The sequence below is a fragment of the Gracilinanus agilis genome, chromosome 4, assembly GCF_016433145.1.
Source record: "Gracilinanus agilis isolate LMUSP501 chromosome 4, AgileGrace, whole genome shotgun sequence".
Taxonomy (NCBI): domain Eukaryota; kingdom Metazoa; phylum Chordata; class Mammalia; order Didelphimorphia; family Didelphidae; genus Gracilinanus; species Gracilinanus agilis.
The window spans coordinates 388780327-388796386 of NC_058133.1; the positions used below are offsets into that span (position 1 = coordinate 388780327).

The 16060-nt window shown below is 31.8% G+C and overlaps 1 protein-coding gene across 1 annotated transcript in view; it reads left to right on the forward strand.

Annotated features, from left to right (window-relative positions):
• Positions 1–16060, forward strand: part of ENPP1 (ectonucleotide pyrophosphatase/phosphodiesterase 1) — a 107552-nt gene that overhangs the window by 65899 nt on the left and 25593 nt on the right. Inside the window, exons 10-19 of the mRNA XM_044676991.1 lie at positions 1372–1437; positions 1737–1809; positions 4262–4370; positions 6270–6401; positions 8567–8598; positions 9480–9607; positions 11304–11373; positions 13477–13564; positions 14374–14540; positions 15419–15470. Of these exons, the coding sequence (XP_044532926.1) occupies positions 1372–1437; positions 1737–1809; positions 4262–4370; positions 6270–6401; positions 8567–8598; positions 9480–9607; positions 11304–11373; positions 13477–13564; positions 14374–14540; positions 15419–15470 (917 nt within the window). The remainder of the gene's footprint in view (positions 1–1371; positions 1438–1736; positions 1810–4261; positions 4371–6269; positions 6402–8566; positions 8599–9479; positions 9608–11303; positions 11374–13476; positions 13565–14373; positions 14541–15418; positions 15471–16060) is intronic.

The window sequence follows — 16060 nt, forward strand, 5'->3', positions numbered from 1 at the left end:
TGTTATTAAGTATGAGAACCTTATTAGAAAAGCTTGCTTTTGAAATTTAGATTTTATAACCTGTAGCAAGAGATCTTAACTAGAGTCTATGAATTTGCTTTAAAATATTTTGATAATTTTATTTTAACAATTAGTTTCTTTTGTTAATTCCTTATATTTTATACACTTAAAAGAATTATTCTGAGGAGTCAAAGGTGTCTATGACACATGAAAAATATTGAAAGATGCAGAGAAAGAGAGAGACAGACAAACAGAGTATACCCACTAATTATAACTGGAAAGAATATTAGAGTTTATCTTATTATTTCATAAATGAGACTTTTGTAAATGGCATGGATAGAGGTTAAACAACTTGTCTCTGATCCCACAGATAGCAGGCAAAGTTATTAGAATAAGATACTAGGTATCTAGACTTTAGTCCTATAAGTTAAGACATTTTTAGAAAATTTTTGCAATTCTAATGAGAATTTTAAAGTAAAGTTTTTCATTGTCTCTAGAAAAAGCACAAGATAAAATTAATTATTGTCATGATTAAATAGTCTGAGGTAAAAAGACCGGCAATGAAGCCCCAATTCAGAAATAAATATTGTTAAAATATTTCCCTGTCCAATTACTATATTTTGGTGTTCTTGGGTATATGCAAGAGTTTTTCCTCAACTCCTGCTTATGAATTATCCTTCCCTTAATTTGATGAATATAGTCAATTAAGAGAACATTCTTGTGGTAAAACAATAGTGATATATGTTTTATGGAATTCCTGGGCATCTCCAGTGCACATGTCTCTAGAATATAATGAGAGACAATTCAACATGGTGGCTACCTTGGAGAAAGCTTCACCTAACATGTACTATCTGGAGAACAGTGGACAAATCATCTACCCTCTTGATGTCAGAATCTCTGAGCCTTTTTACAGAAGAGCCACTGATCTACAATAGATGAAATCACAGGCCTAACCAAAAAAAAATAGTTGTTTCTAGGTAATTAGGAACATAAATATTTAGACTCAGATGTTCATAGCACAGAGGAAAATTACCTGTATTTTTTTTATGACAGTAAAATAGTTGGCTTCTTTGAAGTATAATGGTATCCACCTCTCAGGGTTGTTGTGAGATTCAAATGAGATAACATTTTAAAGTGTTTAGCAAAGTGTATAGCTCATAGTAAATATTATATAACTGCTAACAAAAATTATTATCAATTGCCAAAAAAAGCAGTTTTTTTAAAGCTGAACTCTTGCTACTCTTTAAACACCCAGATGCTTGATAAATATTCATTTATTGACTGACTTATATTAGCTCCGTCACAGATATTTTTCTTTTGATTTATTTTTAAAAGCCTTGGTTCTTTTGTCTTACTTTTTTTAAAAATTAGTTCCATCCCATTTGAAGAAAGAGTTTTGGCTATTCTTCAGTGGCTACAGCTTCCTAAAGATGAAAGGTATGTAAATGTAGAATTGATATTCGGTTTTCTCTATTGTCTTTTTGTCTTAAGTTAACAGCCTTTGATAATTCTAATTGGTTTGCTATATGTGTTAATACATCCTTGACTAGTCTGTTGGATTAATCATTTCAACTGTTTTTAAACCATCCCAACACACAACTCTTTCTCAACAGTTAAAATATTCTCTCTGTGATATAAAATGGATTTTAATTTGATATCAATTGTTGAATTAATATTTTCTATTCTATGTTTCAATGTGTTTATAAAATATTACATTTTGATACTGTTTGATTTAGACCACACTTTTACACTCTGTATTTAGAAGAACCAGATTCTTCAGGGCATTTATTTGGACCTGTCAGCAGTCAAGTAAGTACATTTTCATTGGTGACTTTGTGGAACAGGCTAGCAGCTAACTGAAGCTCAATTTTAGGATAGTTCCTGACAGTCTATAGGACTTCAAGGAGAGGGTGGATGAAGGATGAGAAGACTTTAGTGAACCAAAGCTTTGAACTTCTTAACAAAAATAATATTCAGGGTAACTAGAATAGTTGGGAGAGTGATTTGCTTGCATGTAGTTTTCCTTGGTTTGCTTGCATATATTTTTCCTAATTTCCAAGGTTGCTTCTTAAAATTGATAGTCCTCCCCAAACATAAACAACAATGCCCAGATTCCCAGAGTCAGTATCAGTCTTGAAACTAAATTCTTACTGAGGAAGGGTTTGGTAATGATGAGGAGAATGGCGATGATGAATAGTATTTATATAGTACTTTTAGGTCTGCAAAGCACTGTAAAAATTTTACATCAATGTATCCTTACAATAACATTGTGTGTTGAGTATTATTATTACTGCCTTTATAAAGATAAGGAAACAGAGATAGTGAGAGGTTATTTGACTCGCCCAGGGTCATCGCCTTGCCAAGTGTCTAAGGCAAGATTTGAACTGCTTTTCTGACTCTAGGTCTAGCACTATATCTTATGTGCCACCCACCTTATAGACAGGCAAGGCGTCAGATCTCTGTGATTTCAGAAGAAGAGGCGAGAAATGAGAAAGAAAGCTGACTTTCTCACTTTTTTGTTTTTTGGATGGTTTCCTGTTGCTTTAAGTCTACTTTAGTTATCAGAACTTTGTAAAGAACTGGAACATTAGGAATTAGGTCAAAAGCTGCTCTTAAATCTTGGCAGCATTTACTTTTCCAACTAGATATTTGGAAAATGATTATAGCTCAGGAAATAGCAGTTGAGGAAAACACCATATGTACCATATATTAGCAAAAATCTGCCTGTACTGACATTCTTTTAACAAAGGCAGTTCTTGAACACTTTTATGTCAGTTATTGCCATTCAAGTGGAAGTCCAATAGGAACTACAAGGAAAGGAGATCTGAGTGTCACTTCTTTTTGTTTAAATATACTTAATTGTTTCTTAACTTGCTTATTTCTGGCTCTCTTATGTCTCTTCCCTTTCTAGGTAGGCAGGTAAGGTTTGAGTTAGACAGAAAGCAAGTTTTAAGTAAAATTATGTGCATATGATAGCATGACACAAATATGTCTCAGGAAATACTGTAGTCTAATGGTTTAGAGATAATTAGGTCCTGGGTTCAACTTTGATCTCAGACACTTCCTAGCTGTGTGACCCTGAGCAAATTACATAACCCCCATTTCCTAGTCTTTACTGCTCTTCTGCCTTGGAACTGATACACAGTATTGATTCTAAGATGAAAAGTAAGGGTTTAATAAAAAACCTTACCTTCTATCTTAGAATTGATAAATAGTATCAATTCCAAGACAAAAGAGAAGTAAAAGCTAGACAATTGGAGTTTAGTGACTTGCCCAGAGTCACTTAGTTAGGAAGTGTCTGAGGCCAGATTTTCACTCAAATCCTTCTGACTCTAGATATGGCATTCTATCCACTGTGCTACATAGCTGCCCTGATTATATATGTTAAAAATAAGTTTCTTTTTATATTTTCAGACAATCAACTTTCCTGGCTCATCTTACTGACTTTAGAGCTCTTGGTTCATCCATTTGAGTTTATCTCCCAAATTTAATTTATCTATAAGCAATAGGATTATTGCAATTCTCAGACAAATTTAAACTCGATTTGTGTTGACATTAACTCATGTTGCTAGTGTATCTTTGAATGATTGAAAGGTCATATTGATAGAGAATATCATAGCTTATTTCTAGAATCATAAAATGAATGATGATAAAGATTGAGCCAATTCATGTTTCCTAAGATTAAAATTTAGCCTGAATACTGATGAGGGCATTTTCTGTGTGGAGAATTAGAAAAGATAAATGCTTCCAGATAGTAGTTCTAAAATGCCAATTGATACCACTATATTTATGTTCTATTGCTTTCTAGGATTTAATGATTTCTATGTTTAAGAAAATTTTTGGTCCTGGACAGTTAAGTTAGCTAGACACAATCCAAATTCATTTGCAATGAATCATATAGCTATTAGATTAATACTATGTTTTTTTTTTAAACCCATGAGATGTAGTTTGAATCATATATATACTTCATGAGTATTTGTCAAGCAAAGGGAAGGGGCTTATCAAATGGACTGTTGTTCCAAAGGTGCTTTGGCCATATCAGCGGTAGTATTGCATGATTGCCTGCCTCTCTGTCAATTATTACTTCCTTCTTTCAATGATTTCCTGATTCCAGAGCCTCAAATGACTGTTATATATAATGTAGATATGCATTTCAATCTATTTTTTCCTTAAAATATAAATAGATTTATAAGGCAGAAAATATTATTCACTAAAATTTAACCAAAAGTTTATCTCATTTGAAATTTCTTCTCTTTCCTAGGTCATTAAGGCTTTACAGAGGGTCGACAACATTGTTGGCATGTTGATGGATGGTCTTAAAACAATGAACTTACACAGATGTATAAACCTTATTCTCGTGTCAGATCATGGTAATCTAAATTCATGTCAGTTACACTTCATATCAGGGGTGCCAAAAGATGGGTTATATTGGACCTGATTTTGCTTACATTTTAAATTTCATCTTAACAGAGAAACTAAGGCACAATGTACTGAGCATGATCAACTTTTTAGTAAAGCTAGCCAATTGCCAATAAATGAGATCAGGGACTCCGTAGTTGCCAAAGACCTATCAGACAGCCAGAGTAGCTTTTGATATATAGTTGGTTACATTAGGTTCAGTGATGTGAATTAAACTAGGACTGTGCTTGGTCTATAGTGAAGTGAAGGATGGGCTTTATATTTTGCATAATCATGCTTCCTTGCAAAAAAGGAGATCTACTCAAGGGAGAAAATACCAGTTAGTCAACATTTTCTGGAAAGTCTCACATCAGACACTGCCTATCACCAGAAAGAACTTGTGCCATGTAGAACATTTTAGCGCCAGGTTGATTGATTCTCTATTCACTTTCCTTATCTTCCCTACACTCTAGGGTAAGGCAGGACCAGGTTGTAGCTCAGAGGAATAGGGAACTTATACTCTTACAAACCCTACTACTAAGGCCTGTACAATTAAATCTAAATCTGATCCATAAGTACTGATTCCAGAGATTAATTACAACTCAACTATTAATCAGTCAATAATCTAAATTTCACAATGTAATTTCCTTCTGATACTGGAACTTTGTGCTGATATTTAAGGGAAATTAGAAGGAAAAAAACATGAAAGGAATATGTGCAACTCAGAGGAAAATTTAAAACCCATTTACTAAAGTGAGATAAAAGACAGTAATTGTTGGTTAATTTGGGATGGAGGCAGCAACAAATCTGAATCATTAAAAGAAAATGTAAAAGATTAGTCTCTCTCTAAATCATGTAGTTTGACTCTTCAGAACACGCTATTTTCATTAATCTTTTCTATATTTTTTTGCTGAAGTAGATATGATATAAACTGTTAATTGGACCTGGCTTTAGCATATGTCAACCTCTAAAATATTGTTTCTTTTTTATTGTGAACTGCTGTTTTCTGTCTTAATGACATACTGTTGGGAAAATGGGAGAAGTGTACAGATGGTCAATTGAAAAGCATTTCTGGGAAGCATAAGTGATTATTTTGGATGATAAAATACTAATGGAAAATATACAAAACAATAAATAAGAGATCAGATTTGTTATTAATTTACAAGATGAATTGGACCAAGCTATTCTTGTTTTGTTTTCCATCTATAAAACTGGGATGATGATACTTGCCTCATCACATTTATCTAAGATGCTATAATGCTTGAAGAAGGATTTTTTTTAAACGAGGTAAAAAAAAAGAATAAATTTTAAGGAGGTTTAGGAGGGTGAGGAAGATAGCAAAGCAAAGTCAGGTGATAGTGATTGCTAGAAACTAAGGTTCTGAGAGGGGTAGGAAGACTCTCTCACATGTTTTCTTCTTTTTCTCCTGTACTGTAGCACCAATTATATAGCACATGAGAGGAACGCTAAACTTGCCAAATGAAATTATTTGTAATTTTTTGCTTTTGAATTTTTATTTTCAGTTCCAAATTCTCTTCTTTGACCCCCCTTTTCTACCCATTGAGAAAGCAAGAAATGTTAACCTTTATATATATAAAGTCATGCAAAACATATTTCCACATTAGCCATCTTGTAAAAAGAGAAAAGGAAAAGAAACAAGTCAAATAAAGAAAGAAAAGCAGTACACTTCAATCTGCATTCAGAATCTTTAGTTCTCTATCTGAAAGTTGATTGTATTTTTCATTATGAGTCCTTTGGAATTGCCATAGATCATCATCCAAATGAAATTAAGAGAAATTTTGTTCTGCTTAATGATCTTTTTTTTTTTCATTTTTAAGAATTCTATTTTTTATGCTTTTTTTTCTTCCTAGGAATGGAACAGGGTAGCTGTAAAAAATATGTCTACCTGAACAAGTATTTGGGGGATGTTAAAAACGTCAAAGTATTTTATGGCCCTGCAGCTCGATTCAGAATTTTTGATGCTTCAGATAATCATCAGACTCGTAAGTATTTAAACTTACCACAAATTGAGTGATTATATACAGAACCTGTTATTATAAGTCAAACTTAATCAATATTGACCAGGAAGGACAAAGGGGATCTGATTGATAAGAATGTAACTTTCTTTTGATCTTTGGACTGGCAGCCTAAATATTCTCCAACTAAAGTATTTTAAAATACTTCACTGGCAGGGGAAGTATAGTCATGCTTCTTCAATGCCTCCGGCCTGACTTGATAAATTTTATCACTTAGAAAAGTGTTGCAGCAATGTGTGTGGCAGTGTGTGAATTATGCTGCCAAAGTATGGGACTCCTGAGCTTAAGTGACTTACAGACTTTAAAAAGTATTTTAGAAAATATTAAAATCAGTATTTCCTGCAAGTCAGTTTCTTTGTCATTAATACTGGTAACAGAGCTGATTACCAATATAAAATCATCTATTTTCTAGGCAAATCCTTGTCTAGAATGATTTAAAGGAAAAAGAAAGACTTCTTAATAAAAAGTCAATGAAACTTACCCATAAGAAATCTGAAATCATTCTAAATATTAAAATTTTATTTTTAAAAAATGCCAAAAATAAAATTACACATTATCTCTTAAAAATGCTACCTTCTTCCAATGATTCCAGCAAAAAAGAAAAGAATGAGGTGTAGTTTTGTATACATAGCGAATGTAAGATTTTTTTTTCTCTTGGATAAGTATATTTATTCTAATGTATTCATATCAAATCATATGTATTTGCTATTATTATATTACATGCTATATTCTGTTATATATAGAAATGTTATATATAGATATAAATAGTAACTTGAAAATATTATTTCAGTTATAGTTTAGACCACTTTCTTTTGCCACTTCCCTCTCCAAATCCCTGCCCTACCACCCCCCAATCCTCTCTTGCCTTTGCATTTCTTGATAGAGAACAACTTAATTACTTGGGTACTTCTGAAAAATAAACAAAAAGGGTTGGGGGAAAAGCAGCTCAGAACTAACATACTGTATTAACTACATCTAATAGTATATGTGACATGCTGTACTTGGGTTCCTCCCCTTTATAAAGGAAGAGAGGTACATTTTCTTAACTCTTCCATTGTCTCAAAACTAGTCATTGTAATTACATAGCATTTGGTTTTTTTTATTGTTCTGTTTATGTATATTATTGTAGTCATATTATCATTTTCTAGTACTTATTATTTTATTTCTTCATTTGTTTGACAAAATTCCCCGAATTTTTATATTTATCATCTTTTATAACACAGCAATATTCCATTATATCCATAAAACATTCTAACTATTCACTGATTAATGGATGTTTCCAATGTTTTTTCATGCAAAAACATATTATGAATATTTTAGCATATACAAAAGACCTTTCTATTTTTTATCTCTCTGGTTATATGTGTAGCATGGGATTTCCAAGTCAAAGCATATGCATAGGCATTTTAAATTGCAAATTGTTTTCTAGAATGGTCAAAAAAATTCATGGTTCCCCCATGAGAATATTAATGTGCCTATCTTTCCCTATTCCTTCCATCATTATTGCTATTTTGTATCTTCTTTGCCAACTTTTTGAAATTGCAGAATTTCTTTATTTGTATTTTTATTAGTGATTTGGAGTCTTTCATAGGTTGTTATAGTTTACACTTGTTTCATATTCTTTAAACACTTGTCCTTTAGACAATGACTGTCATTTATATTTGTGATAATTCCCAGTATATTTTGGATATCAAACTCTTGCCAGCAATATTTGATACTGCCTTTCCGCCAGCTGATGTTTTTCCTACTTATCTTAGCTTCATTGATTTTGTTTGCATAAAAGCCTTTTAATTTCATGTAATCTATTTTATTTTTTTATGATAGCTTCTAATCTTTGCTGGATTAATGATCTTCCTTTTGTTAACATTATGAAAGGTCTAATTGTCTTTTAAATAGCTTTTGTGGTGCAACCTTTTATATTTAGATCACATTTATTTCCAGCTTATTGTGCATGTGTTTCAAGGAGTGTATATTTAACACATGATCACTTCACAAATAGACATTTGAAACCTTAAGTATTTAACCTAATGCTTTTGCTTAAATCCCCTTATTGTTATTTTTGTTTTTACAGTGTTTTCTATTTCTGATTATGTAATAAACTCTCACTTACTAATTATCTGGTATTTTTTCAGTTAATTATGAAGACATTGCCCGAAATCTTTCTGTAAGTATTATTTGTTTTGTAATATTGAATTCTTTTTAATTTCACTAAATATATACTCTAATTTAAGTACATTTAAATAAAAAATCATTGATTTAGGGTGATTCAGGATAAAGCAAAGACATACTTTATCCTTATGAAGTTTAATTCAGTAAAGAATGTAAAAACTGTATTGTGGGATTGCAATTTTGAAATTTTTGCCTTTGTGGGTTGATTTTGCCTAATCAGTATCTTTTAAGGAGGCTTAAGGGTTTATCCTGTTAAGGTAGATTAATTCTAATCACCAATATTAAGGAAAGTCCTTATTGTTTTGGATAAGAGACTACTTGTCGATTGATTAGATAATCAATAGCCAGAACAAACACAATATTTGGTGACACTACATTTATTCTACCTAAAATATATCAAATAAGCCCTGAGAACTAGGCTCCAGTTTATTTTTATGCCTCTATATCAATATGCATGCTGGCAAAACAAAACAAAACCATCTTTGTTAGCAGGAAACATAATCATGATTTTCAGTCATTTCACGATGAGCCTACTCATTTGAAGACTTAATAGTGCAGCGTTCTAAGGATTTGTGATTTCATTGGTGTGAGCAATACCAGTGGGTTGTCTTTCTGAGTTAGTTTGCCAATCTTCTGATCCCAAGCCTCTTCAAATTTAGCTTGGCTAGTCCTCTGACAAAGCTTCGGCGTTACGTCTTCAAGCTCATGTATATGTTTTCTAATCTTTTATGATGAGCCTCAGAGCATTTTATTCTGCTGACATACCTTTTAAGAACCTAGAATAAATTTTATGACATAATAAAAGAATAGAGTTGGATTTTAATGGAAAACAAAAATAATAATTCTTCTAATTTTCAATTAAAATTATGATTTCAGTGCAGGGAACCAGATCAGCACTTCAAACCTTATCTGAAGGAATTTTTACCCAAGCGTTTACATTTTGCGAAGAATGATAGAATTGAACCCTTACTATTCTACTTAGATCCTCAGTGGCAACTTGCACTGTAAGTTCTTCCTTTATGTTCTCTTTAATGCCTTCTATGAAGTAAGGAAATAAAATTATGAACAGTATTGTAGATTATTGTGGTAGATTTTTCAAGTAGTGAGGATAGTTAGTATTAGAATAACAATGGAAAACATTGAAGTTTTGTGAAGAGCTTTATGTGCATCATCTTATTTTTAATCAAAGGAGGTATCCTTTTGAAGTAGGTACTATTATTAACCCCATTTTACAAATTAGGAAACTGATGCTGAGAGAAGTTAAAGGACTTATAGTGAGTACTAATAACATTAATAATAGCTAGCATTTACATTGTGCTTTTAGGTTTGCAAAACTCCTTACATTTTGTCTCATTTGATCCTCACAATAATCTTATAATATTGATGTCATAATTTATGATTTTACAAATAAGGGCTGAGTGACTTTTCCGGAGTTATGCAGGTAGTAAGTATTTTGAGGCAGATTTTGAACCCAGAGGAAGAGAACCTAAAAGTGGGAAGGCCAGAAAGATGCTGGTGAGGTAATAATATCTAGATTATGATGTTGTCTGTTGGAAATAAAAGGAGAGGGGATGGGCCATTACAAAATAAAAATCAGCAGGACTGATGGAAGTAGGCATAGTTAAAATTGTTACTGGCATTCTGGTTATTAAAGGAAAATTGCAAAAAAAATGTCTGATGAGGAAGAGAAGAACATGGAAGAGAGAAGAAGAAGAGATTAAAGTGGTTAATCATGTATTAGCAGAGTATTCAAAATACAGATGTTTATAATGATGTTCCATCACTTTAGGATGTAATGAGTCCTTGGAAACAACATGAAAGTTAACTTCGTTGATATCTTACCCATTATTTGGAATTTTCTTTGTACTTAAATACAATTTTTGTATTTCATTAATTTCTATTCCTTAAAACATTGTATTGCAAGTAGTTTCAAGCCCATGCAGTTGGGTCATAAATTGCATAAGGACAAGAATTGTGCCACCTGTTTTATACCCCCACCTCAGAGCACTTTAACAGAGCTCTGTGTTATCTGGACCACTCAATGAAAATTAATCAATTAAGTAACATTACTGATAAACCAAGACCTAAATCATCAAATTATGCAATGGCCACCATGTAAAGAGTAGATGCCATATGTGGCCATTTTCTCAATCCAAGATGAATTTAAATAGCAAACCAGGAGTCAGATAGTGGTATTTTAGTCAGAATCATGTGGTCTATTAATTCTATACTAGAGGCAACTAAATAGTACAGTGGCTAGAATACTAGTCCCAGAGTCAGGAGAGCCTGTGTTCAAATTTGGCCTCAAACACTTACCAGTCTTCTGCTTCGGAATGAAATTAGTAAGGTAAAGTTAAAAACAACAACAACAACAACAAAAAACTACCATAGTAGATTTGGCAGGGTTGAGGGCAAAGAGGGAGAAGATAGGAAGACAAAGGAAATAATCTCTCTTTTATTCAATCGATTAATAAGATGGTGTAGAAAAAGAAAATGAAACTTTTATAGCAGTTTTTTAAAAAAGCTAATTCATTGATCAGTTCTATATCTTTTAGTAGGTCCTTATTTTTAGACCAATCAGCCAGTGAAGCATTTATGAAACAGCTACTCTATGTCAGACACTGTAAATGTAAAAATTTCATTCTTGTTATATAACACGTCAATACTTTATATTAATTGATGCATCTATATCAAAATTAGGAATCCAACAGAGAGAAAACATTGTGGATCTGGATTCCATGGCTCAGATAATACATTCTCAAATATGCAAGTAAGTGAAAATATTCTCTCTCTTTGCCTTTTCAAAAAGAAGAGATTATTTGATGAATAATTGAAAACATTTATACCAATTTAAGGAAGCCTGAAATATAAAAATCCAAACTTGCAAAACAAAATGTAGCATGATTCTGTTTTGCAAAAATATTTTAAAAAACCCTTTAAAAATAAGTTCCTCTTGTGGACTTAAAATGATTTGATTTACATGTGACTTTGCAGGAGGGGCTTAAAGTAAGCCATCCCTCTTTTAAAATTTTCAAATCTTTCTTGCTTTATTTATTACTTGTGGGATGATGGGAAAATCACCTGACCTTTCTAAACTCCTGTCTTTCTAATTGGAAAAATAGGGATAATAACAGTACTTCTCTCACAAGGTTATTGTGAAGATCAAATGATGTTTAAGAGATGCTGTGAATGTCTTAAAGTACTTATGCTCTCATTCTGGCTGTACCACTCACTTGACTTTTCTATTTTTGGAAAAGATATCCCCATTCTTTCAGTCCCAAAGGTTTGCTTCTAAGGAGTTATCTTCAGCTCCCTATTCTCATGTTCACTGAACATTTCTAACAATCTTCTCTTTCCTCAATTCAATAAGTTGCCTAGTATTGTTAATTCTAGTCCTATAGCATTTTTCACATCTGTCCTCTTCTTTCTACCAATGACAAATTGTGTTCTGGTAAGTGTTTAACCCTCCAGAAAAAAGTAAACTTGACATACTTTCCAATTTAATTTACTTTATATTAGTTAATAATTATAATGTAATTATATCTAATTTGTATTACATAATAATGCATTAGTAACAATGCATAATGAATGACAATCTAATAATTAAATTATTCAAGTTATTAAATTAATTCTCCAAATTATCACCAATATATTAATATTATAGTTATTTGATATTTAACTATTAATTTAGAATTATATTAATAACATTATAATTTTGTATTATAAAATATAAATATAAGCTATATTATAAAATACTTTATAGAATACTAAAAACACAATAATATAATGAATTAATCATTATTGACATTTTCTCCATCATTTTTTAAAGTTTTTAAAATTTTTTTAAAGATTTTAGGAGTCAACCAAACAAAAAATGCTCCAGTTTGTAGCCTTTGCTAATTTCTAAAATGCAAACACTTGCACTGAAAATTTTAAAAATAGCTGTTGCTGCCTCTTAGTTCACATCTTTATCACTTATTGCTTGGATTGTTGTGATAGTCTTCTAAATGATCTCCTTGATGCAAGTTTTCCCCCCTTTCCATTCTATATTCCACACAGTTGCTACAGTGATTTTTTTAAAGTAAAGATTTGATGTTTTGCTCCTCTATTCAATAAAGAACAGTGACTCCCTATTACTTTGGAGTCAAATGCAGTTTCCTCTTTAACATTTATAATCTTTTTCAATCTGCCTCCAGTCTCACTCTTTGGATAAATTAAACTGGCCTCACTGGAATTCCTTATATATGATCCTCGATCCCCCCATTTTTGTGCTTTTGCACTGCTCCCCATATTTTGGAATATACTCCCTCCTCACTTTCACTTCTTTGAATCTCTTCTTTCCTTTGAAACTGTCAGACCCAAGAACCAGTTTCCACATGATATTTGTTATAATTCTCTTGATCATAGTGACTCCTCTATCTGAAATTACTTTGTATTTATTTTGTGTAAATCTCCTCCCTTCTAGAATGTATGCTTCTTAAGGGTAGAGAGTTTTTCATTTTGGTCTTTGAATTTTTAGTGCTTAGACAATACATGGTAGGCACTTAATAATGCTTGATTAATCAACCTTTGGCAAATTATTTAAAATTTTTGAACTTTAGTTTTCCCATTTATTAAATGATGATAATAATAATAATAATAATATTCCCATCTATCTTATAGGATAGTTTATACTAAGTAGATCAGTGTAAGATATTGTTATTATTAATATTAAAAGATATTTCTTTATTGATTGATATTTTCCTTATAACCTTCCACTGACTCTACAAATGAGTTATTAAATTAAATACTATACATGAAAACTCTTATGGCACATTTCAATGTATTTTAATATTAAATATTTTTCCTTTTTTTCTTTTTTGCTGAAACTTAGGCCTTCTTCATTGCCTATGGACCCGCATTTAAGCATAATACTAAAGTTGAACCCTTTGAAAACATTGAAGTTTATAACTTAATATGTGGTAAGTTTCAACTGATTTATGATTTCTGAGCCTTTACTTAGAATTAAAGTATAGTTAATAAGGCAGTTTATGAATACATATTGAGTGGTACAGTATACATGTTTTTGGAACAAACTCTGATATTTTTACTTCCCTCTTCACTCTATTAACAAATATTTATTAAGTTGCAGATATAGGGGAGACATGTGCAAAATTAAAGAGTAGGGATATGGAAGATCATGTTTTGGGGGAAAGTAGAAGACTAATCTCAGAATTTTAGGGGTACAAATTATTTTCAGCAGAAAATTTTATAAACAAGTATAGTGTCAAATCTTTTCAAGTTTCCAATAAAAGTAGTGTAGTTAAAATCCACCAAGAAATAAATGAAAGCAGTATAAATACCTTGATTTTTCTCCTTGCACAGATCTTATAAAAGTTTATATGCATTTGATTTTAAGAATATAACACAATTACTGAGCACAGTGGCAGAGACCTTTAATTCCTGCTATTTAGGAGACTGAAGGTGGATTGCTTTAACTCAGAAGTTCTGAGTTGCAGTAGGCTAAGTCCACTGAGGGTACATACTAAATACAGCACCTAAATTATGAGCATCCAGAAGCAGGGATCCACTACACTTCCTAAGGAGAAGGAAACTAGCATGGGTCAGAAATAGAGCAGGTAATAGTTCTTGTGTGGGGATCAGGCATATGAATGGTCACCATACTTCTGGGGTGGGTGAGATAGGAAAGCCCAGTCTCAAAAAATGTCATTTAAGAAAGATCTATCACTTCCACCTTCTTTAATATTGAATTTATTTCAAATCATTACAGATTTACTGAATTTGAAACCAGCTCCAAATAATGGAACACATGGAAGTCTTAACCATCTTCTGAAGGAACCTGTTCACATACCAGAGCATCCCAAAGAAGTGAGCCATCCAGCAAAATGCCCTTTTACAAAGAAAACAAGAGACAACCTCGGTTGTTCTTGTGACTCGGTAAGGAGGCTGAAGATACTCATCAGAGTGTTATAATTTTGCAGTGTCCAAAATAATGTAGAAGGCAATTTGATGCATGTTTAATGATGAAATAAAAATCTGATGATGTAGGAAATAGATTTATAATTCTTGGAAAGTTGGAATTTTTTGTTGTTGTTGTTTTAGTTTTTGGGGTTGACATCCCAGTTTTGTACTTTGACTTTTGTGTTTTTTTTTCCAGTGGTTTGCTCTAATCTTATTAAGATGAAGGAGAGAAGTCATTATTATACAGTGGAGTATATTGCATTGTATGCTATTAGAGTCAGAGACAGAGAGAGACACAGAAATAAAGAGAACATGAGACACAATTAAATAGAATATCATCTTTATTTTCTGTGTTGTCATTTATGTTATTAAGTTGAGGGAGAAGAGAGAAAGGGTTTATTTGGCAACAAATTTAATGCATTTTACTTGCCTTCTATTACATGTTTATTGTTAAGGGCCTGCACAGGTGATTAACATGTGATGAGATATTGTAGAAAAAGTGGAATAATCATCTATAAATATATTTAGAGGCTGCTTTCCTTTTTTCTGCTAGCCTCTAGTCTGACTAAAATTTGTGAAAATGGTGGGAAAAGAGGCAAATAGAGGTGGCATGTAATAACTAGTTTTCGATTTATGTATTTCCAATGTTTTACTTATCTTAAAAGCATAATTATGAAATTTTTATGGAATTCTAATCATTCACAATAGCATTTTCCCACAGAAGACTTGAACTTCCAATTTTATACAGGATCAACATTAGTTAATTATGATATCCAGTTCTTACATTTTAACTATAAATTGTGATAATTTTAGAAATTTATGTAAATTTCTAATTTTGTTTTTCAAAAATTTAGGTTTCATCCATAGTGGATTTTCAATCAGAGTTAAATATGACCACAGAAGAAGGTAAGAGAGTTTTGTTTTGATGTAAAATAAGAATAAATACAGAAGTGAATTTTTAGTTAGCAGCATAAGAAACATAGGAGTTTCTTACAGAAAAGTCTCAGAGAGAAGCCTCTACTATTAATGTCCCTACCTGGTATAACACAGAGATTTCTTTGTTTTGGACAGTCTAGACTATTAGTCATAAGGGGGACAGGAATATTTACACTGGAAATAGTGAGCGATATCATATTTAGTGGGAACTGAATCACTCTTTATAACCACAGGGAAGATATTTTGAAGATGTGTGATACTTAATAATAAAGTCTCAGATGATGGCCATCAATAGCTTCTTCTAAGACTTCTATGTCCATGGGATACTGTGCTAGGCATCAGGGGCCATGTTAAAGTTAGTGTACCTAAAGTTGGGCTGATAAACATCTGAATAAAAATTAGGAATCTTCAAATGACTGATTTTTAAAAATCAACTTTTATCTGTGCATTTGGTGTAATTTAGATGAAGCTTGAATTAATTTAAACATCAATCTTCTAAACATTCTGAGAACACTGGGGGCTACTGAATTCTCAACTTTAAATCTGATAGTGTCTGATTT